General features: G+C 38.9%; 1 protein-coding gene across 2 annotated transcripts in view; it reads left to right on the top strand.

The window, feature by feature from the left end:
• Positions 1-21,722, top strand: part of ANKRD28 (ankyrin repeat domain 28) — an 88,688-nt gene that overhangs the window by 54,213 nt on the left and 12,753 nt on the right. For both annotated transcript variants that reach the window (XM_081881919.1, XM_081881918.1), the window contains exons 5-17: positions 709-909; positions 1,672-1,759; positions 5,014-5,156; positions 6,375-6,587; positions 9,966-10,044; positions 11,576-11,690; positions 12,311-12,393; positions 16,155-16,218; positions 17,001-17,069; positions 17,466-17,606; positions 18,652-18,763; positions 19,648-19,674; positions 21,455-21,529. In XM_081881919.1, the coding sequence (XP_081738045.1) occupies positions 709-909; positions 1,672-1,759; positions 5,014-5,156; positions 6,375-6,587; positions 9,966-10,044; positions 11,576-11,690; positions 12,311-12,393; positions 16,155-16,218; positions 17,001-17,069; positions 17,466-17,606; positions 18,652-18,763; positions 19,648-19,674; positions 21,455-21,529 (1,410 nt within the window). The remainder of the gene's footprint in view (positions 1-708; positions 910-1,671; positions 1,760-5,013; positions 5,157-6,374; positions 6,588-9,965; positions 10,045-11,575; positions 11,691-12,310; positions 12,394-16,154; positions 16,219-17,000; positions 17,070-17,465; positions 17,607-18,651; positions 18,764-19,647; positions 19,675-21,454; positions 21,530-21,722) is intronic.

Here is a 21,722-nt window from a genome sequence, read left to right as displayed (position 1 = left end):
TATAAATGAAAAAGCGCAGCATATATAGATTTTAGAAAAGGAGAAAGTAGAGGACAGTATAGCCAGAAAATAAAACACATTTGTAAACATTAATAATCGTTGCTTTCTCATTAGTTTGTAAAAGGGACTCAAAAAAAGTTATACTTTGGGGGGGCACACAAAAGAGGGCATGAGGAGAGAACTCAATTTCACTTGACTTCATACCCAACATATTATTATATTGCCCACTCTCATTAAACAACCTTGCAACTTAAATAACACAGGACCCCACAACCTTCTAAATCCCTCAATCAATGGGACCAATTATCAATGCTAGTTTTATGAATACTAGAAAGAATTTTCCTCCCTGTCCAAAAGGACAGCTCCTCCTTCCCTGCTGGTGCTGGCAAGGAAGTGGAGACAAATAAAGGGGGAAGCTGTCACACCCAGTCACCTGTTGCTTGCTGAAAGGCCTTCATTAAACCTTTTATAAGCCTTTGAATAGATATTTGATCACATGCTTTTGGACACTTGGTTGCAGAGTATATAAGAATTTTAAATGCCAGTTTTGATTTTTGTCCATAGGAAGAATACTTGGGTAATTGAAGTGGGAGGCAGGTTATTGGGGTGGGGGTGGGGAGTTAAGATAAGCTTCAAAGGAAACAGAATTGGGAGGTTACTTTGCTAATCTTTTTTATTTATTGGAAGTGTGTGTTTTATTATTTATAGGATGCTGTGCAGGTGTTGTTGAAGCATTCAGCAGATGTCAATGCCCGTGACAAAAATTGGCAAACACCCCTACACATAGCAGCTGCAAATAAAGCTGTCAAGTGTGCAGAAGCCTTGGTGCCACTTCTCAGCAATGTAAATGTGTCAGACCGTGCTGGTAGAACAGCATTACATCATGCAGCCTTCAGTGGACATGTTGAGGTACAGATGACTTCTTACATTTGACTCCCCCAAGCCAGCTGTCCCTCCACAAACAGGGGTCTGTTTACCTAATCCCAGTGCTACATGCAAAGAAAACTGCAACATGCTTACTTTAGCCTTGCAGAAATACTGTTCTTTTGTTTATAGTATGGAAAGAAATATTTCCTTTAATTTAAAATATGTTTATCCTGCCTTTCTTGCATTGTAGAACTCAGGGTAGTAAATGTGGTTATCATGTAGTCAACATCCAAACCTACTTAGCTACAGCAAGGTTCCTGTGTCATGTGCCTTCATGACTTTCTTTCTACTTGAAACTGTTTAATGCAGATTAAGGGAAGACATACATTATAGTTACAAACCAATTAAAGCCTTTTAGTCTCCATCATATGTACTGTAGCAAAATGTTCATTGGTCAGTTATTAATGTAATACATAACCATCAGAATCAAGTTTTTGATGACACACCTAATTCTTCTGCTTTTTCAGGGTTGCAAAAACTACTTCAACAGTGACTTTTAATACAGTTTTTGAAAAGTTGTTCTAGTGAAAATCCAAATAGCTAACTAAACTGATTGAAGCTTATTTATTTTGGTTATTTTAATCCTGCAGTGATCACATAGCTGATCAGTAACTTTCTCCCTCAATGTAGATGCATTTTAGTTTTAAGTGCTGTGCAGGCATTAACTTTATTCAATTTTGATTATGCTTTAAATTAATATAAATATTTATGTATATTAAGAAATTTAACTTATCTTCATTTTAGATGGTCAGTTTATTATTGTCTAGAGGTGCCAATATCAATGCCTTTGACAAGAAAGACAGACGAGCAATTCACTGGGCAGCTTATATGGGTATGTAAAAGCACTTCGTTCTCCCTTACTTGACTTCCGGCAGGAATTTATTCATGGCTGATTTCTTTGTTTCAGGGTTTTGTTCTTAAAACAGGCTTCTGCATGCTGTTTCCTTCCTGGTTCAGGAATCTCATAGGCAGTTTGAATGCACATATGAACACAGAGCATCCAGTGCAATCCTTGTTTGGTGTGGATAAGAGACTGATCTTTCCGCCAGCCTTGTCTCAATTTTGCATCACTATGTCTGGTTTACGGTTATGGTGGTCTTTTCTCCTGGATGAATCCCATCTAATATTAGAAATACATCTAGCATGTTCATTGTGGATCTTTCACATGTAAAAGATCACCTAATGGTACTAAAAAGAAATTATTTTCTCTGAAAGAGACAAGCATTATTGAATTGGTTGGGGTTCTCCACCAACTAAAGAACAATTAATTAACTAACTTATTTTTAATCAATTGTGATTGATCAAAGTATTCATTAAACATGTCTATGTTACCCTGGTCCATGGGGTCCATGTTCTGGTCCATGGGGTCACGAAGAGTCGGACACGACTAAACGACTAAACAACAACAAATGTTACTAAATAGCATAGGGACATTTCTGAGATATTGAAGAAAGTATGAGATGACGTATAGAATGAAAATCAGAGCTGTGGAGTGGCTTTTGATCTAGTCAAGGTGTCTGCTAATACAAGGATGGTGATTTTCACTGACTCCACTTTCTGCTCCAGCCCCCTGTGACCCCACACTCTGTTCCAAAGAGCTGGGCAACCCTCCAGAACACCGTAGAAGGTGGTGCAGAGTGCAACAAATTTTGCCTTTATGACCATACATACATGCACATGAACCCAGAACGTTCACAGAACAGATCTTTACCAGAGATGGTTTCATGCTACAGATCAAATTGCATTTGCTACAAATACCTTGCTTACTTCAGGGAATTTATAATTACTGTCCTTTCAGAGGAGCTAGCGGTAAGAATAGAATGGTTTAAAAGTAAACGAATAGCTTTGTGGTTTGAAGTGCCTTCACACAGAAACATACAGGCAAAGTAAACAGGGATTATACTACATAACCACTCACGCTATGTTAGTAGAGCTGACTACTTTTAGGCAGAACAACACAGTTGCCTCAGGCAACTCGGGTGTTGTCTGGACTGTATGTTTAGTTACTGTTGTAGAGATAGGGAAGAAGAAAGCCGAAGAGAGGTGTCAACAAAACTTGATGGGCCTTGGGTACAATGCACTTTGATTTAATGGGGGTGGGTAGCATACGCTGCTTCACCGCAGGCAGTAAAATTAGTTGGGCTGTCCTTGTCCCAAACCATGAGACCTTCTTACCCACCACAATCCTTGAAAAATTAGGGAGCTTCAGAAAGTTAAGTTGCTTACATTATCCCCACCTCTGATTTACATCTCCAATGTATCATATGTGATGGGGGTATAAGGTAGTCAAACAATTCTGGATTATGGTACATGAAGAGCTCAAAAAGATACTCAGGAGTTTAATCTCTAAAAAACAGAGGCATTTCTGCTGATCTTAGTAACGAGCGATATCCCAAAGGATAAAAGGAATGTATTCCTTTACACAGCAGCTGCGGCCAGAATTCTAGTGGCAAAAAATTGGAAAACAGACAAAATACCAGAATTACTAGAATGGAGAGCCAAAATTTACGAATTTGCAGAAATGGCAAGGTTAACAGCATCAGTGTTAGAGGTTGTCCTAATCAAAAAATTAATAAAGAATGGGATTGCAGAAAGGTTTACATGAAAAGAGTTGGTTTTGAAGACTAAAAATTAATATGCAATAGCTTAAAGGGCGCAAGGAGATATGATAATATAATAATAAAGATGGAACAATAAATATAAACAGCGAGTAACGCAATAAACAAAAATAATGTATGTAAAGATCGCACATGGGTGGAGGGAAGTAATGGGTCTCGGGGAGGGGGGGAGATGAGGGTATTAACTGAAAAAATGTTAAAGATATAGATTGGATTTAAGAGATAGAAAATAAGCAATTAAAATAAGGAGACAAATATTAAGGAATACTAAAATAAAGAAATATGAGAAGAGATTAGTACAAATGAAAACATGAGACTCAAGGTTTTCCCATATATGATTTTATTTCGTTGTAAAGATTGTATATTAAATTAATGATAATAGAAAGAAAGTTAAGTTGCTTTAGCCCCTCCTTAAGTTGTTCCTCTTTAAATTTTTATGTGGCTTCCATTGAACTCTCTTAGCCTAGTGCCTCTCTGCACAGGAGTTTTGACTAGTCCATTTCTGAGAAGAAACTCAAGATGGGGTCGGGGAAGGAGAGATAAAAAGAACAAGGAAGGGATCTAGCAAAAAATCAGAAAGAAGTGAACTTACCACATTGGTATGATGTCTGGAGAATAGCAGCATAGAGCAGACTTCTAGGGAGATATGAAAAAGCTGAACAATCTCTGGGTGCAATGTGGATCCAGTTATAGGAATAATTTATCAGTGAACATCAATATTCACAAAGGCCTAGGCTGAACAGTGAGCCCACAGCAAAAGACACGGGTAAGTTTTCCTGGGGCAGCCTGAGTTGTATTAGATCACCACAGGACTTAAAATAGCAAAGGTAACTGCAACATTAATATGTTGCTTTTAGTGGTGTGGTCTTGCCCCTTCTGAAGGCAGCCACACTTGGACCTCTCACAAAATGCAGACAGGGTGTCTCGTTAAAGCAAATCAAGGCAGTGTATACTAAGTGGATGACATCCAAGTCACAAGGGATGGCTAACAATCAAAAGTGGTGTTGCTTGCATTAAGTGTGGCAATTGCAACCTTCTAATTGTGGCTGGTGTGTGCAGGGATCAGTGCTCGTTGCACCAGTGGTCCTTCCTTTGGTTTACCACAGTGAAGCACTTATTGTTCTGATTAAATCCAAACCGCACCATCGGTCTCAGGGCCTGTACACTCTTTCTGTTGAACCAAGCTACTTGGGAGCAAGGGAGCTGCAAAAAGGAGAATAAGAAAAAAATGCTGCCGCCCCCCTTCACTTACAGCTGATGGGTCTGGTAGATCAAAAGGACTGGATTTCACTTTTAAAATTTAATGAATAAGACCCGCAACTCACTGTTAAAAAGAAGGGCAATCTTGAATGTGTTCATCTATTATCAGTCATCATAACACCACAATAATCTCAAACATGTGACCTTAACTCTGCCCCAGTTAAAAGCTTGCAGTATAATAAATGATATAATTATTCATTTTTTTCAGGTCATATTGATGTAGTAAAACTGCTAGTAGCCAATGGTGCTGAAGTTACGTGTAAAGATAAAAAATCATACACACCACTACATGCTGCAGCTTCCAGTGGAATGATTAGTGTAGTCAAGTATCTTCTGGATCTTGGAGTTGATGTGAGTAAGAGATGACTCTAAATTGTTTCTCGTTATTTTGTACATTGTTAAGACATGAATACAGTTTTTCCGGAATTGTATGTAGTATGTACTGGTATCATATCTAGTCTGTTCTAAAAGGATGTTTCTGGAATAGCTAGTGTTCTTTATACAGTGGTACCTTGGGTTACATATGCTTCAGGTTACAGACTCTGCTAACCCAGAAATAGTACCTCGGGTTAAGAACTTTGCTTCAGGATGAGAACAGAAATTGGGCTGCGGCAGCAGCGGGAGGCCCCATTAGCTAAAGTAGTGCTTCAGGTTAAGAACGGACCTCCGGAACGAATTACAGTGGTACCTCGGGTTACATATGCTTCAGGTTACATACGCTTCAGGTTACAGACTCTGTTAACCCAAAAATAGTGCTTCAGGTTAAGAACTTTGCTTCAGGATGAGAACAGAAATCGTGCTCCGGCGGCACGGCAGCAGCGGGAGGCCCCATTAGCTAAAGTGGTGCTTCAGGTTAAGAACAGTTTCAGGTTAAGAACGGACCTCTGGAACGAATTAAGTACTTAACCCGAGGTACCACTGTAAGTACTTAACCCGAGGTACCACTGTACAATTTTTTTTAATTACAGGCCTTGCCTTCTTGTAGACCATCTTAGTATAAAACAGGCAGCCTATGAAAGAGAAATAACACAGCAGGGAAGGGATTAGGAAGGTGACAAAATAATCTTAATTTCTGCATTGTTGCACCCTTGTATGCATCCATATATTTATAGTTTTACAACTTGCCTAGGATAATCAGAACTCTGGAAGAGTACTTTACAGATTTACTGATTGTATTATATTTTATGATGGAAGAAAGGGTAATCACGTGTCAATTAGAGCTAAACTCTTGTAACTAATAATTGAAAATCTGAAGGTTTATAATGAGTCATATACCATTGTTCATGTAGCCTAGTGTGGTCTGCTTCACTTAGCTGCAGCCTTGCTCTGTCCTGCAAATCTGAGGTCCTTTTAACTGGAATTAAACTTGTGACTATTTGTATGTAAAGTACATTTTCTGGTACTGGACTATGTTCCACCTTGATTCAGATTCAATGAATAATTGCCATTTTTATTGAACAAGTATATTGTTCGTAACATTTGCTGAATATAAATTATTATTGTGATGGACTAAAAGTAGCTTAAGGACTTAACATTTGAAAGACTCCCCCGTCATATTTTCCCCTACAGATGAACGAACCAAATGCATATGGAAATACACCTCTTCATGTCGCTTGCTTCAATGGACAAGATGTTGTAGTAAATGAACTGATAGACTCTGGTGCTAATGTAAATCAAATGAATGAGAAGGGATTTACACCTTTACACTTCGCTGCTGCATCGACCCATGGAGCATTGTGTTTAGAACTTCTGGTTTGTAATGGCGCAGATGTGAATATGAAGGTAAAATGATCTGAAAGGTGAATTTTAAATGCTGTAACAATATTTATGAACATTTTCTTGGCATTATCAATATGCACGTTGTCCTAAAACGCAATATAATATAATATAATATGCACACTGTTAATATTCAACAAACGCATGGCTCAATGCATTTCACTGTGTGAATAAGTGGGAGAGCTTGTAGGATTATGGTTCATTGGTTTCCAGGATACTTTCTAAAACCTACTTTTTGCCCAAGGGGCTCTGAGGAATCCCCCTACTTGATCAAGTTGTCCACAGAATCACCCATGTAATTGGGGTTCACTCAATGAAAACAAAGTAGATATGGTTTGTACTTGATCCAAAATGTTTGAGAACCACTCATACAGGTCACACAAAAGGGACTAAGAAGAAAGTTTAATAATTCAGAGAGCTTCCAACTGACTATTGGAAAGTTATGAAAAAGAATGTTAGACATAGCTGAACATTTTTTAAAATGTGCATCTGAGCATATTGCTCAAATAAAGAACCCCCCCACATATAACGCAAAATAATTCATTGAAATGGCCTGTGTTTTACTTTGTAATGATGATCAATAGATACATAGAAATGTAAGCCAAAACTAAAGAGTGCTGGCAATATATTTTACCATTCTTTGTTCCACATTTGTCCCCCAATCCCCATTCTCTTGAGATGGGGAAGAGAAAAATACATTACTCTCTGAATATTGGAATGGGATGAACGCCAGTTTGTTAGTTTGCTTGCTTGCTTATTTACTTACGTGTTTAACTTTGCTTATGTGCTGTCTTTCTGCCAATTCTCTCAAAGCAGTTTACCATTTGAAATGCTAATACATGCAGTATTTTAAATAATCATAATTTTTATCTTTGTATTTTATTATCACATTGTCTATATTAAATGTATGAAAACGTTTCTTTTTCTGACCGTTCTGTTCATGTTTGCATAGCTAATCATGGCTGCAGATTATAAATGCTTTGTCGCAGTTCAGCAAAAAATCGGAATTACCTCATGCATTAAGGTTGACCTACTTCTAAGATGTGATTGTATTTTTTTTTTTTTTAAATAATTTTTATTGGGTTTTTACATTTTTATAACAACAGACACACACACAAAGACAAAGACAAACAAACACACCAATACAATTACATACCCTAAATTTCTTTACCCACTTTCATTGACTTCCCCCCACCCCCTCCTCTTACATCCCAATTCCAAAATTAATTCAGCAAGTTCTTACCTAACCTCTTAAAGATATTCACATTGCTTTTAAAAATTAAATTCTTTTGTTTATCTATATTCAACTATCCAATTCTCTTATAATCATTAATTTCTTTTTTTTTTTAAGGTCGATCTAACTTCCCCTTCACAAATTTTCCCTTTATTATATTAATTATAGGTCACATTGACCAAGTAAAACAAAACATATCATTTTATAGTTCTATTCTCTCCCCCCCCTGCCCCGGTTTCTGTCCCTTCCTAGACAAATGTCCAGAAAACAAACAAAAAATAGTTCTAGCCCGGATTCCTCACGTCCGAGGCGTCTGATTCTCTGTCAGTCCCTCTCTGCCAACTATATTGGTAGTCCTCTTTGATGGTCCTAAGACCCCGAAGGAGTTCAGTCAGAGTCACATCATATTTTCTTTCGTCCAGAATGTTGAAGAGTGTTTGCTGCGAAAGACCATCTAGTTTTCCATACTCAAGAGAAAAGTCCCAATCATGTTGCTTTGTTCTTTCTAGTTTTAATATTCCAAGTACTCCAGGGGCTTCTCTCTTCTTCTTTCTCATCTTTCGCAGGTCTGTAATCCAGAGGTCTTCTTGCTCATACTCTAACACTGCAGATTCCTGGTTGATATTTTCCACTTGTAGTGTCTGAACTCCTTCTTTTTTCTCTGTCAATTCCAAAGGCATCTCTTCCTGCTCAGCTGCAGAATTTTTATCATGCGTCTCCTTTGTGCATTCAGCAGAGTTGTTTGTTTCAGGATTCAAGGTCATAAAAACTTTACTCAGAGCCATACTCTGCTCCTGCAGGATTCCCACGAGAAAAAACATTTTTTCTATCTCCGCCAGTAATTTTCCCTCTGCAGCCATTGTAATGTCACTAATTCCCCCTAGGGGGCTTTCAGTTATTTAGTAGTCCTTTTCCAATAATCTGTTACTTTGTTATTATCAATACTTTGTTTCCAATCGCCTCAGTCCAAATGTATCAGCTTTAATTCCAAGAGTTGTTAAATAGCAAAATTCTTTACTTTGTCCGCCCGTTTGACAGCTTCTTTGACAGCTGTCAAACTCCTTTCACTTCTTCCTCCGGCACCCAAATAGGACACTCCCGGGTTTTTTTGGGGGGGATACACACAAAATTCCAAATTCCCTTTCTCTCCAGCACAAAAATCTTGTTCTATCAAATTTGTGAGAAACTTTTAAGTCATCAAAACAGTATTCATTCCGCCTTAATTCTCCGTTCCTTGCTTTGAAACGTCTATAAGTAGAGGGGGTGCGGATTTCCCTTTAACACATCCCCCGATCGTGCCGAATTCACAGGATAAAATTTTTAAAGTCCAAATTCCACTACTCACGGGTCCTTTGTTATCCAGTCCAAATTTTGGGAAGAAAGTCAGCGCTCTCCGGCCATGGCTTGCGGCTTCGCTCTACTGAGGTAGCGGTCTACTCTCAGCACCACGCCACTCTCCGTACCCTCTCCGCAGCCTTTAAAAAGGCTCTTCGTGGGTCGGGGAGGGCGCTTAAGGTGCCCACCGAGTCACCAAGTCCGCAGGCTTCCGCGCCTGCGGTTTCTGAGGGTCCCCGTGTCGCCGGCACGGCAAGACCCGTCCTCAGTAGAGCCGATTCCCTCCGGAGCTCGGAGGGAATCCGCCATTAGCCGTTCGCGCTAACCCGGAAGTCTCTAAGATGTGATTGTAGGGGAATGGTTGCATATAAAATATACAGTATCCTCCAGAATGGAATAGTTCCGTTGAGCATTGCTTCTGATTTGCAATGAATTGCTGGTGGGTTTCTGGTCAACACCAAAGTGTCAGGTGACACAAGTGAAATATTTGTGTGTAACAGATTTGGGTGTCTTAGGTGTACATGAAAAGCTTGCTTTAAGTATTCTGGCATCCTTGCTTGGTGATAAAGATTGTCTGCTGTCATTGTTGTATAAACAGCAAGTGCCCTGAACATAAGTTCAGAGTGGGCCTCACTGTGTTGTTGTGTGCAGTTATAATGCAAATATTTACAAAACTATAATGTTGAAAAGCCTCTAGCACAACGTTACAATAGTGCAGGAAAGGAATATAAATGAAGCAAAAATAAAACACTGAAGTTGTCTATCTAATGTTGTCAATTGACTTGGTAGCCATGGGTTGACTTCTTTTTCCCCAGAGTAAAGATGGAAAAACACCATTGCATATGACAGCAATCCATGGAAGATTTTCAAGATCACAAACAATCATCCAGAATGGTAAAAGAAAAGAAAACATATTAAAATATTAATGTTTCTGTTACTGTCATGCGATGCATATGGTTTGACATTTTAAATAAATCAGTTAATTTACTAGCTTTAACCTTTTCATCTGTCTGCCTTGTGTGCTGAAATATGAATCTCAGAAATTTGAAGTTTCTGTTTTGGGAATCTTCAGGTTACTAAATCAATAGCAAACTCTTAACTTTATTTAAAAACCTGTAATTCCAGTATGCTCCATCACCTTTATAAGTCTAGATTTTGTTACAGGCCTATAACACTAATCCTGCATTTTAAAACACTAGTCTTAAAGTTGGGTATATAAAGTAATTAATTTAGTGCTACAGCACTTAAAAACTGATGGGGAAGAATTCTCTCTGGGGAGGCAACCGCTTATTTTTTCCAGGTTTGCCAGTGCCTGGGTCAAGCAAATAAGTCTGCTCCGAGGACCCTGCCCTCACTCATCTTTTAGTTGGCTTTATCATGCTGTTAACCTGTGTTTTACGTTTTACACTGACAGCTTTGCTTTCAGAGTAAATTTCTCTAGAACTCTGAAATTAGCCCACACAGCCCTGGGATCAAAGAAAGTACCACAAACATAGACACTTCCATTTTCCTTTAAAAACACACGCAAAAAAACATAGTGCTGCTTTTCTCATGGCAGCTATATAGATGACCCTTGGGGTCCCTTCCCATTCCGCAAGTCTATGATTCAGAATTCTCCTATAGTAAGATCTGTGACCTACAGAAGTCTTCTTATACTTGCTTTGAAGGATATCATGGAGTCTCATTATCAGCATTAGGAGGAAGGAAAGGGGAGTTATTCGGTTATTGAGGGGGTATTGTTTTTATTTTGATTGTGTATTTCATGTTTTTATGTTGTGATTTTATCCTGCCTTGAGACCTGCGGGTGGCGCTGTGGTCTAAACCACTGAGCCTCTTGGGCTTGCCGATCGGAAGGTCGGTGGTTCGAATCCACACAACGGGGTGAACTCCCGTTACTCTGTCTCAGCTTCTGCCCACCTAGCAGTTCAGTAGCATACCAGTGTGAGTAGGTAAATAGGTACCATTGCTGTAGAAGGTAAACAGCTTTTCCATGCGCTCTGGCGCTTTGTCACGGTCCTCCGTGCACCAGTAGCAGTTCAGTCATCCTGGACACATGACCCAGAAAGCTGTCTGTGGACAAACACCAGCTTCCTCAGCCTGAAAAACAAGATGAGCACCATACCCCATAGTCGCCTTTGACTGGACTTAACCATCCAGGGGTCCTTTACCATTATAGTGCGGTATACAAATTTAATAACAACAACAACACATACTTCTTGTGCTTCCACTTTCTGACTGTTCTTAACATGGCAAGTGGCCTTTAGTTACATTTCAGGATCTTCAGACACTTTGGACTCAATTTGACATTTTGAAAATTTCTGAGTTTTCTGATAATCTAAAATGTGAATTTATTTGTTTAACAACCTGTATGCTGCTGAGCCCACACGCATATATGGTTACACTTTATTTTACATTTACTTTCTAGGAGCTGAAATAGATTGTGAAGATAAGAATGGAAATACACCTTTGCACATAGCAGCCAGATATGGCCATGAACTGCTCATCAACACATTAATTACAAGTGGTGCTGACACTGCAAAGTAAGAAACACATCAAAATGAAATATATATCAATTCAAAAGGTCATATTTGTGGGTGTGAGAGAGAGAGAGAGAGATAGAGAGATAGAGAGAGATAAGTTAATTCTAATGATGCGTCTTAGTGTAGTAGTATTGTCCCTTTTTAGAACATGAGCAAGAGATACAACTTTACCCCATATAATGTATATCTAGTCGAAAAACGGTCAAATTGCCTCTGTAAAACCTCACTCAATACAAATAAATAATACAGAATTTGAGCAATATTACACTGTTTACAGAACATCTGTGGAGAGAGTTTGCATAAAGGTCTTAATAAAATTTCTGTAATTTATTCAAACTTTTGAAAATGCTGCATGTTGCTTTGTGTATGCTGCTTAAAGCAAGACAGCCTCTGCGTTTCTAATGTAAATATAGATAAGGCTCAGTTTTTTATTTGGCTCTCATTCTGAATGAATGCTCTGCATTTAGACTGAACCGTTACATTTAATTGTATTAGTTACTTTCCTTAATTATTTTAACAAGGGCAGTTAAATGCTACCTTATATATAAGGAGTTTGGCATGACATCTTGGATTGCTTCTATTGTAATGAGACTGTGATGTCTGATTATGGTGTATCTTAGGCGGGGTATACATGGAATGTTTCCTCTCCATTTGGCAGCATTAAGTGGATTCTCAGACTGTTGCAGAAAGCTGCTGTCTTCAGGTAGGCTCTTCAAAATAAGTTTAAACCCTTTTCCTGTTAACCTTTGGTTGTTTGACATTTTAATTGACAATATAATGGTTCAAGGGGTGGACTCATAGTAGCAAGGTTTTGGTTCAAGTTCTCACTCAGCCATGAAGTTCATTTTTGTATGCTGATGCACCAAAAAGTACTGTACTACACCTGCAATTAATTATAGATAATCTCATTAATACTTTTCAGGCTATAACAAATTCCAGCTCTTTAATTTTTCAGATGCTTCATAGATCAGTTTAAATGTAAAAGGTGTGAACACTCACTGTTTACACATAAAATGTGCAGTGGTGGAAATCTGCTTTGTTTTAGTTAGGAGACAGAATGCAGTATGCAATCTTTTTCAGTCTTGTCCTGCACCCAGATATATGGGGGCTTGCATTCAGGGGGTGGCACTGTGGTCTAAACCACTGAGCCTCTTGGGCTTGCCAATCGGTAGATCGACAGTTTGAATCCATGCGACGGGGTGAGCTCGTTTGACTGGACTTAACCATCATTTACTAGACTTAACCATCCAGGGGTCCTGCGGGACTTGACATCTTTCCGCAGGGCCTGCAAGACAGAGCTGTTCCACCAGGCCTTTGGCCAGGGCGCAGCCTGACTCCCCCTCCTCTGGCAATCTGCACAGAATTTTGCTTAATGGTTGCCATCAATTTGATTTTAATTAATTTTTATAATGAAATGTTTTTAGAATTGTTGGATTATTTTGATTGTTGTTAGCCGCTCTGAGCCCAGCTTCGCCTGGGGAGGGTGGGATATAAATAAAAATTATTATTATTATTATTATTATTATTATTATTATTATTATTATTACCTTACCTTTTATTTTTTGAATGATTGCCCAAGTGATCTCTGTGCTCTGTATTAGTCAATTAAGCCGCTCCAAAGCTGAGCAAGCCCTCATGCTACTCTGGCTCACACAAGCTGCTCAGCTACGGCACTAGCAGTCACACGCCGCTCAGCGGAGGAGTTTAAAGAAGTTACCTGCCTGTGCGTCAGCTGCCTTCACACGGGCAGGGGGGTGGGCCACCTCTTCCTCCCATCCCATGCCTGGGCAAAGGCAGTTGAGGTAGCCTCATGAACAGAGCCTGACCAAGGGTTCCTCATGAGGAGACCCCCCTCTCCAAGCCCATAGATATCCTCTTTAGGCTCTGGAGTGTGTCTTCTGAGTGAGGTGCCTTCCAGCACCCTTTGGTTTAGAAAAAAAGCACTGCTGATAATTTATGTGTTAAACCTCTGAAAAATTTACATCCCTTATATTATATGTGATTGATTCGTTTCATTAATTGATACGTTAGTGTATCCCATATTTTCTTGTGGTGGGGTGAATTCAATGACACAGAGAAATGTTTCCTTTGGGGTGAAACCAGTTTGAATTTAGGAACTTTAATTTTCAATGATAAATAGCTATATGTTGTTTAGATTTGTAGGTTAGAATAGTTGCATGTTCCCCTGACCCTGAAATGCCTACATTATATGTATGTTGTTAGTTTTGAGTCTGCTATAGCTATGAAACAGTTGCAGTTCTATACAGTTGTCCATATCACTCATTTTGAAATCTAATATCTTGAGGAAATATGGTAGGTCTTAATAAAAAGAAAACAGAGCAAATGTTGTGTAGTGTGTGTTGTGAATACATACTGAGTAGTTTTATTGTGAGGTAATGTACTCCATCGTTCTAAAGCTTTCAGTCAGATACATATTTTTACTGGTTAGACAGAGCCTGTTAGATATTTTTGGTCATTGATATTGGTGATATTAGTATAAAATTATAACTGTTGGTAGAAAGAGTGTACAGTATTACTCTTCCAAGTCTCTTCACACTCCCTGATAGGCATAACAGAGTTATTGTTTTGGAGTTGGAAGCTACAATTTTTATTATATAACTAGAGCCGTCAGCAGATCAAGGACTATTCTTGGTGATGGTATTTTTAAAATTAACTTTCTGAGGGGTACGCATGTAATAAAAGTTCAGTAAAGATATATTTTTGCTGATAACATGAATGCTTCTATTTTAACAAACAAAAGCAATAGTTAATCGCTAAAAGGAAAACCATCTTCAGTGTTTTTTTCTGTTTTAATACTCTTTTGAACCACTACTCATATAAACTCTGAAGCATGGGATATAAACTCTTAACTAACTAAGGAAGATAAAACTAAGGAATAGTGGCTATTCCATATCTTGATAACACACACTGTATTGAAAAGTGATTTGAAATAGACTGTGCCTATAGTTAGATGATTTTCCAAACCATGGTTTGGAGGATTGTGAGCAATCTCTGTCCTCATGCAGTTCCTCTACTCTACATGTCTTGTGTGTGGGGTTTAATTCAATAGTTGATATCCAGCATTAATCACACTCAGAGTAGGCCCACTGAAATCAATTGACTCAAGTTTCTTGGTTTTGCAGCCCTGGATAGGGAGTTCCACCTTAAACAGGTGTCAACTAATTTTAGCTGTTCTTGTTGGCCAACTAAAATTTTTTTTGTTGCTACATCTCCCCTCCCCACGAGAGTTTTTTACCTATCGTCTTGTACTTAACCTCTGAAATGCACTGCAAGGTCAGAGGAAAACTTGCTCCTCCTCGTATGCAGCGTGATGCATAATTCAGTGAAAATCAAGTGACTGCCTTTATGACAGTTTCGTAGTTCAGAGTCTGTTCAGTGGGTAACAGTAAGATATTCTGGTCTGTGGATTGTCCTAGTTAGAAAGCAACATCTGCTGACTCTAGTCTTAAGTTCCTTGCATATCGGTCTGGAAGCTGCTGGAGGGTTGTACCCTCTAGAATGATGGAACTCTCACCTTGCCTTTCTTTCTTTAATTGAAAAGTTATTCCAGAAACATAGGTGCCCTTCTGGCATGTACTGGAATCGAAATTCCCAAGAAATATTTTCCCTTCACCTTTAGTGTGCAAATTTAATATCCCCCACATTATATTATGGTGGTTTTGGTTTTGAATATTTGATCTTATTTTACTCTGAACCTCTCTTGCTGATGGACAATGATTGTATGGTTTGGAAACTTGATTTCCTCTTTCCTTTTTTTTTAACACATTCAGTCTTTCTATTTTAGGCATCTTGTGCTAGAAATGTGATAATTCCCAGATATCTTGCTTTCCATGTAAAGCAGTACTTGCAGCAGAAGGAATCTGAAGGCATAACTGTTTTCAGTGGGCCAGGTTTACTGTTATGCAAATGAGTTTGTGCTCACATGCTTTCCTCATCCCCACATACCCCTCTGGTGCAGCTATAAGGAAGATTTGCTTCTGATTTTAAACTAATCACAACACCCTGCTGCATCCAAACTCAGGAAAAATGTGTTTAATTTAAACTGGTTTATGAGCAAGTCAGGATTATAAACCACAGCTTGAGCCTAGCTTGCTTGGACATTTAGGGAGCTACACGTTAGTTTAAAAACAAAAAGTTGATATATTGCAGCTGTGCCAGAGGATAGCAAGAAATGTGTTACCCTCAAGCTTTTGTGCATAATGCTAAGACATTGTTTAACACTATGTCTGAGAAGGCTCAACAGCAATGCTACAAAAGTGGGGTTAAAGCTAGCTTTTTCATACATTAACAGAACATCTTTGGGGGATTAATTTATTGTGTAGAAGTAACTATTCATGCTACAGTTACTATACAAGGAAGTTTGCTTCATAGCATACCCTGCCAAACTGGACAGAGAGATGCATTTTATAGGTGGTTTCACAGAATAATGCCTTTCTTTTGTAGGCTTTGACATAGATACCCCAGATGATTTTGGCAGGACCTGTCTTCATGCTGCTGCAGCTGGAGGGTATGTACAGTTTTAGCAACTTCTTAAAATTTAGGATTTTCGGCAGCAGCATAAAAGTTAGTCTGTCAGATGATCTGTACTACCTGTGTAATACTTGGAAAATATTATTTTTCTGTGCTTAAGGAGATTTAACATGTTATGGACAGCAGTAAGGGTTTTGTCTAGTATCTATCCCACTATACTTAATGAGGTCTGAAGTACTGGATGCACTCTTCTATGAACTCTCAGGGATACCATCAAAGAATAAAAAATAATACAGTATCACAATATTTAAGTAGCTATGAACAAGTGCTTCTTCACGAACTCCTGGTTTTGAAGCATTGTAAAACAAAATCAAGCCTAAATGATCTAGCTTATCTAGGTCCTTCTCTAATGCCCTTTATTTCCCTTCCATGATTACAGGTCTTTATTTGCTTGTGATTAAAAGAAATTAATATTGCATTATTTTATTGGTAGTTATTTGATATTGCTGTTTGGTTAAAAGATTCCTTACAATGGCTAAGAGCCTAAAATTCCGAGAAGCCCATGCGCAAGCAATCTTCCCTTCTGGTCTCAGTCACTTGTGCCATCTCACCCTAAGATTCCTTGGTGGTTGGGTGGAGAGCTTTTAAGGAGGTGCCATCCTAGGGAATATGGCTGAAAGACATATGGAACACTTTGTAATCCTTTGGATCCTAGCCTAGTTTCATAGAAAACTGCAGATTGCGATTATCGTGGGTGACATTGCATGGGGATGTTTTTAGAGGAGTCTGACTAAGAGAAGCATGTTCTAACACTTTCAGGAATTTGGAGTGCCTAAATCTGCTGCTCAACACAGGTGCAGACTTCAATAAGAAAGACAAATTTGGAAGGTAAAACATGATGCTCCTTTTGAATGTGCAGGATATGTTAAATAATAAGCATAGTTTACTTGTCACCAGTGTCTATTTACATGCTCTTTCCTTTGTTTATGAAAAGCACTGAAATGGTCACTTCCACCCTTGCACTTAGTATTGTATCTGCTTTTATATATTTATATAAATGGACACTCATTTACCATTGAAATCTACTTGTCTGCAGTGTAATTAGGCTCTTGGGGTATGTCCAAGTATTCTGATATTTACTGGTAAATTTCAAGACTGATCAAGTACAAAGTTTCAGACTTATTTCTACCCTTTACTGGAAATATAAAAATTCACCATGGCATATTGATAAATTTTCAGTATAAATATTGTTACAAATAACATATCCAATATCTTGTGCCATAGAACTCCACTCCATTATGCTGCTGCCAATTGTAATTACCAGTGCCTGTTTGCCCTTGTGGGTTCTGGAGCAAGTGTCAACGACCTCGACGAAAGGGGTTGTACACCATTGCACTATGCAGCTGCATCAGACACTGATGGAAAGTAAGTATGGTACTATTTAGAAATCTTAATATTCAAACCCCTTAGTAGCATGAAATTTGCCATGAAGCTTTTGTTTGTTTGTTTGTTTAATGGGGATATGTTGTTAGAAGGGATTAGTAAAGACTGATAGTCAAGTTACTTTTCTCCCACAAATATTGATCTGTTTTGTTTGTGAGTAGCTAAGTCATGGGAGGCAGGTGGCGCTGTGGGTTAAACCACAGAGCCTAGGGCTTGCCGATCAGAAGGTCGGCAGTTCAAATCCCCATGACGGGGTGAGCTCCCGTTGCTCGGTCCCTGCTCCTGCCAACCTAGCAGTTCGAAAGCACGTCAAAGTGCAAGTAGATAAATAGGTACCACTCCGGCGGGAAGGTAAGCAGCGTTTCCGTGCGCTGCTCTGGTTCGCCAGAAGCGGCATAGTTATGCTGGCCACATGACCCGGAAGCTGTATGCCGGCTCCCTCGGCCAATAAAGTGAGATGAGCACCGCAACCCCAGAGTCGGTCACGACTGGACCTTATGGTCAGGGGTCCCTTTACCTTTACCTTAGCTAAGTCATAGACACAGGGGGAAAGGATTTCTGATAAGCTATCCGTGGTCATTGACTCCTTCCTCCTCCATGCCCATGCCTTCCTGGGGCCTCTTTCCTCTGCCACTGTTTTGAGTCATTTGTCTCCTACCATTTTTGACAGTGCAATGTTGCCCTTTTGTAAGGGAGGACTGCTTTTAGTTGGCTTGGTATGGAATTTACAACTGGCCTTAATATTTATAGATGTTTTGAATTGTAATTGTTTTTAGAATGTTTTAAAATGTTGTTTTGTTTTTGATTTTAGCTTGTGTATCTTTTTGCCATTCCGAGCTTTGTCTGAAGGAAGATTGGGCTACAAATTCAATAACTGATGATGATGATGATACATTTGTTATATAATGCTTTATAGTGTATTGTTTATGACAAGCAACAGTATCTAAATGTATTGAATGAGTGAATCATCCATGTATAGGGAAGAAGACATTGATTAAAGATTAAAAGGCCATTTCATTTTGTACAGGTGCCTGGAATATTTATTAAGAAATGATGCAAATCCAGGGATTCGAGACAAGCAAGGATACAATGCAGTTCATTATTCTGCAGCTTATGGTCATCGCTTATGCCTTGAATTGGTAAGATAATTTACTGTGAAGGACATTGACCAGTAAATAAAGATTGTGTGAGACATCTTAAGAAGTACACGTAAGTCAGGTTTTTTTAAAGACAAAAAGAGATAATCATGAAAAATAAAATTTATTATCTTATCCTTGAGCATTTACAAAGAAAAACAAGAGTGAAAAGCTACTTTTAGCTTTCTCTGAAGCCTTAATTATTATTTTATTATCATTTATTAAATTTGTATACTACCCTATATCTCAAGGTGGTACACAACTCTCTCTCTCATATATGTGTGTGTGTGTGTGTGTGTGTTTGTGTGTGTGTGTATGTATGTGTATACACACACACACACACACACACACACACACCAAAAACAAAGACAATCCAATAATCCCCTCTTCCACATTAAAAAGGTGTCAATTAGCAAAAAGCTTGGTTAAAGAGGAACTATTATTTTATTACTTAAGCATGTTGACGTGATTTTTTTCCCCTTTTTCTTTGAACTGTAGACCCCAATACCATAATACAATCTGCTTTTGAATATTCCATACAGTTTAAAAAGTGATTGCCATGTGGCATGCTGTTTGAAAAACAGAAGCCCAGCATTGTTCTTTGAATCTTGGCCAATATGTAAAGTCTATTTCAAACATAATCATTTGGATTGTTGCCTTTAACTACAATGAGGATATTATAGATAGTTCCATGCATGATTTGCATACCAAACCCTGGGATACAAAGTGTAATACATATCTGCAAAGATGTGTACATCTTTGAATTACAATTGCTGTTTTATAAACTTAAATTCAGAACCATGAATTTTCTGAAGAATAATAAAAAGCTTGGAGTTTTGTATTCACATTTTTAGCAACTGTTATCTAAAGTGTGGATTTCATTGCAGATTGCCAGTGAAACACCTCTAGATGTTGTAAGTATAAAGACATTTGCTGTAAAATATTTATTGCAAATATTCAGAATGCTTTATAGCCTAATTTTGTTTGACATTTCACTATTTATACTGGAAATTCAGCAGATACTTAACTAAAAGTTGAATGACTCAGAATAAAACATATGGCTCTTCTAGTTTGTTTTCCAAAGAAGCTAATTAGTAACGTTCAGATAGCTTTTATGTTGTCTACGGTGTTCCTGGTGATACAAGTAGACAAGTTAAAGAAACCACAAATTGCTGCTTGTTTCTCATTTAGCCCAGTTTTTGTGATGTAGTTTTCTTGCTTCTTTAATTCAGCTTGATTCCTTAAAGGCTGCATTCACACATCATGCTAAGCCAAACCATAGCATAGCATGATCGTTCAGCTCCCAGGGAGGATATTGCAGCTACTTTGATCCTCTAGCTTTTAAAGTTAATGTGGCACAGCAACTAAGCCAAGATTTGGCTTAGTGTTTTGTCCAAAGCTGGGATTATAATTACCGTATTTTTCGCTCCATAAGACGAACCTGACCATAAGGCGCACCTAGTTTTTAGAGGGGGAATGTAAAGGGGAAAATATTTTTTAAAGGGAGCACTGAGCAGAGCCTGTATGCATCCCAGGCTCTGCTCAGTGCTCCCTTTCATGAGCCGCGTGGAGCGTGTGTGCGGCGCTTGCAGGCTTTCCCCCGAGGAGGCAGAAAAGCCCCCAAGAGTCGCACACATGCTCTGTGTGGCTCTTTAAAGGGAGTGCAGCTCTTGCGGGCTTTTCTGGGAAGTGGGGGAAGGGACTGAGGGACTGCCCTCTGTTCCTTCCCCCACCTCCTGCAAAAGCCATGCGCTCTTTAAAGGGAGCGCGGCTCTTGGGGGCTTTTCTGGGAGGTGGGGGAAGGGACAAAGGGGCTAAGCCAGAAGCTAGAACAGTGAGAAGGAGCGCTGCGCAGCACTCCCTCTCGCTGTTCTGGCTTCTGGGATAGCCGTGCGAAGCCTCCTCAGGGCAGTGGGATGAAGGCTCCCCGTGCCCTGAAGAGGCTTCGTGTGGCTAAGCCAGAAGCTAGAAGAGCAAGAGGGAGCGCTGTGCGCGATCCCTCTCGCTGTTCTGGCTTAGCCACGCAGTCTGCATTCGCTCCATAAGACGCACACACATTTCCCCTTACTTTTTAGGAGGGGAAAAGTATGTCTTATAGAGCGAAAAATACGGTAAGCATTCCCCTTGTTAGCAGAAGGTCATCCGATGGTTAAAGGCCGTGGTTAGGGAGAAGAGACATTTATCACAATCCTGGCTTGGGATGACATGCTGAGCCCAACTTTGGCTTAGCTTGCCATCCTTTGGTGACTGAAAAAGTCTGAGGGAATCAGGAAAGTAGGTGTCAGCTCCTCGCTAGGAGCCAGCATATTCATCGTACAGTTACAGTAAACCATACCCCTGTCTTACTGTGACATGTGAACCAGGCCAAGGAACATCCTTCTCATATGCTTCCATTTCTCGCCCAGTCTTATAACCATTAACTGATCTTTAAAAAACAAAAAACTTTGTTAACATCAAGTCTTTCTAATGTGTTTTATAGTATGTCGGGGGGGGGGGAATTGAAAAGTTTAAGTGTTAGCTCTTTGTTTTTGTTACAAGAGCTCAACAAGCATGTTTTAATTTTAAAATACAAATTCCTCACTTTGGTATTTTCCCTCTGTTAATGAATTTAGATTGGGACAACCATGCATTGTTGAAGTATGTATGTCAACTTAAAAATAATTTGACTTTCATCGTGTATATTTTTTTGTTTAGCTAATGGAAACATCTGGAACAGACATGCTGAATGATTCAGACAACAGGGCACCAATTAGTCCATTGCACTTAGCTGTAAGTATTTAGTTCACCAAATATTGATTATTGGCCTTTTAGAAAATAAACATACCTTTGCATTGGGTGATTTAATGTAATTTTGACTTGTGCTTTGAGTTCGTTTATGCATCAATAATTATTTACGCTTGCTAAAACCTGGGCTACATTTGATAGACATCTTTGTAAAGTATACACTTTTGTCTCAAATCTG

This window comes from Podarcis erhardii, assembly GCF_964252035.2.
Source record: "Podarcis erhardii genome assembly, chromosome: 12".
Classification (NCBI taxonomy): Eukaryota; Metazoa; Chordata; class Lepidosauria; order Squamata; family Lacertidae; genus Podarcis; species Podarcis erhardii.
Note: the sequence above shows the minus strand (reverse complement) of the source record. Positions and strands in the feature narration are given on the sequence as shown.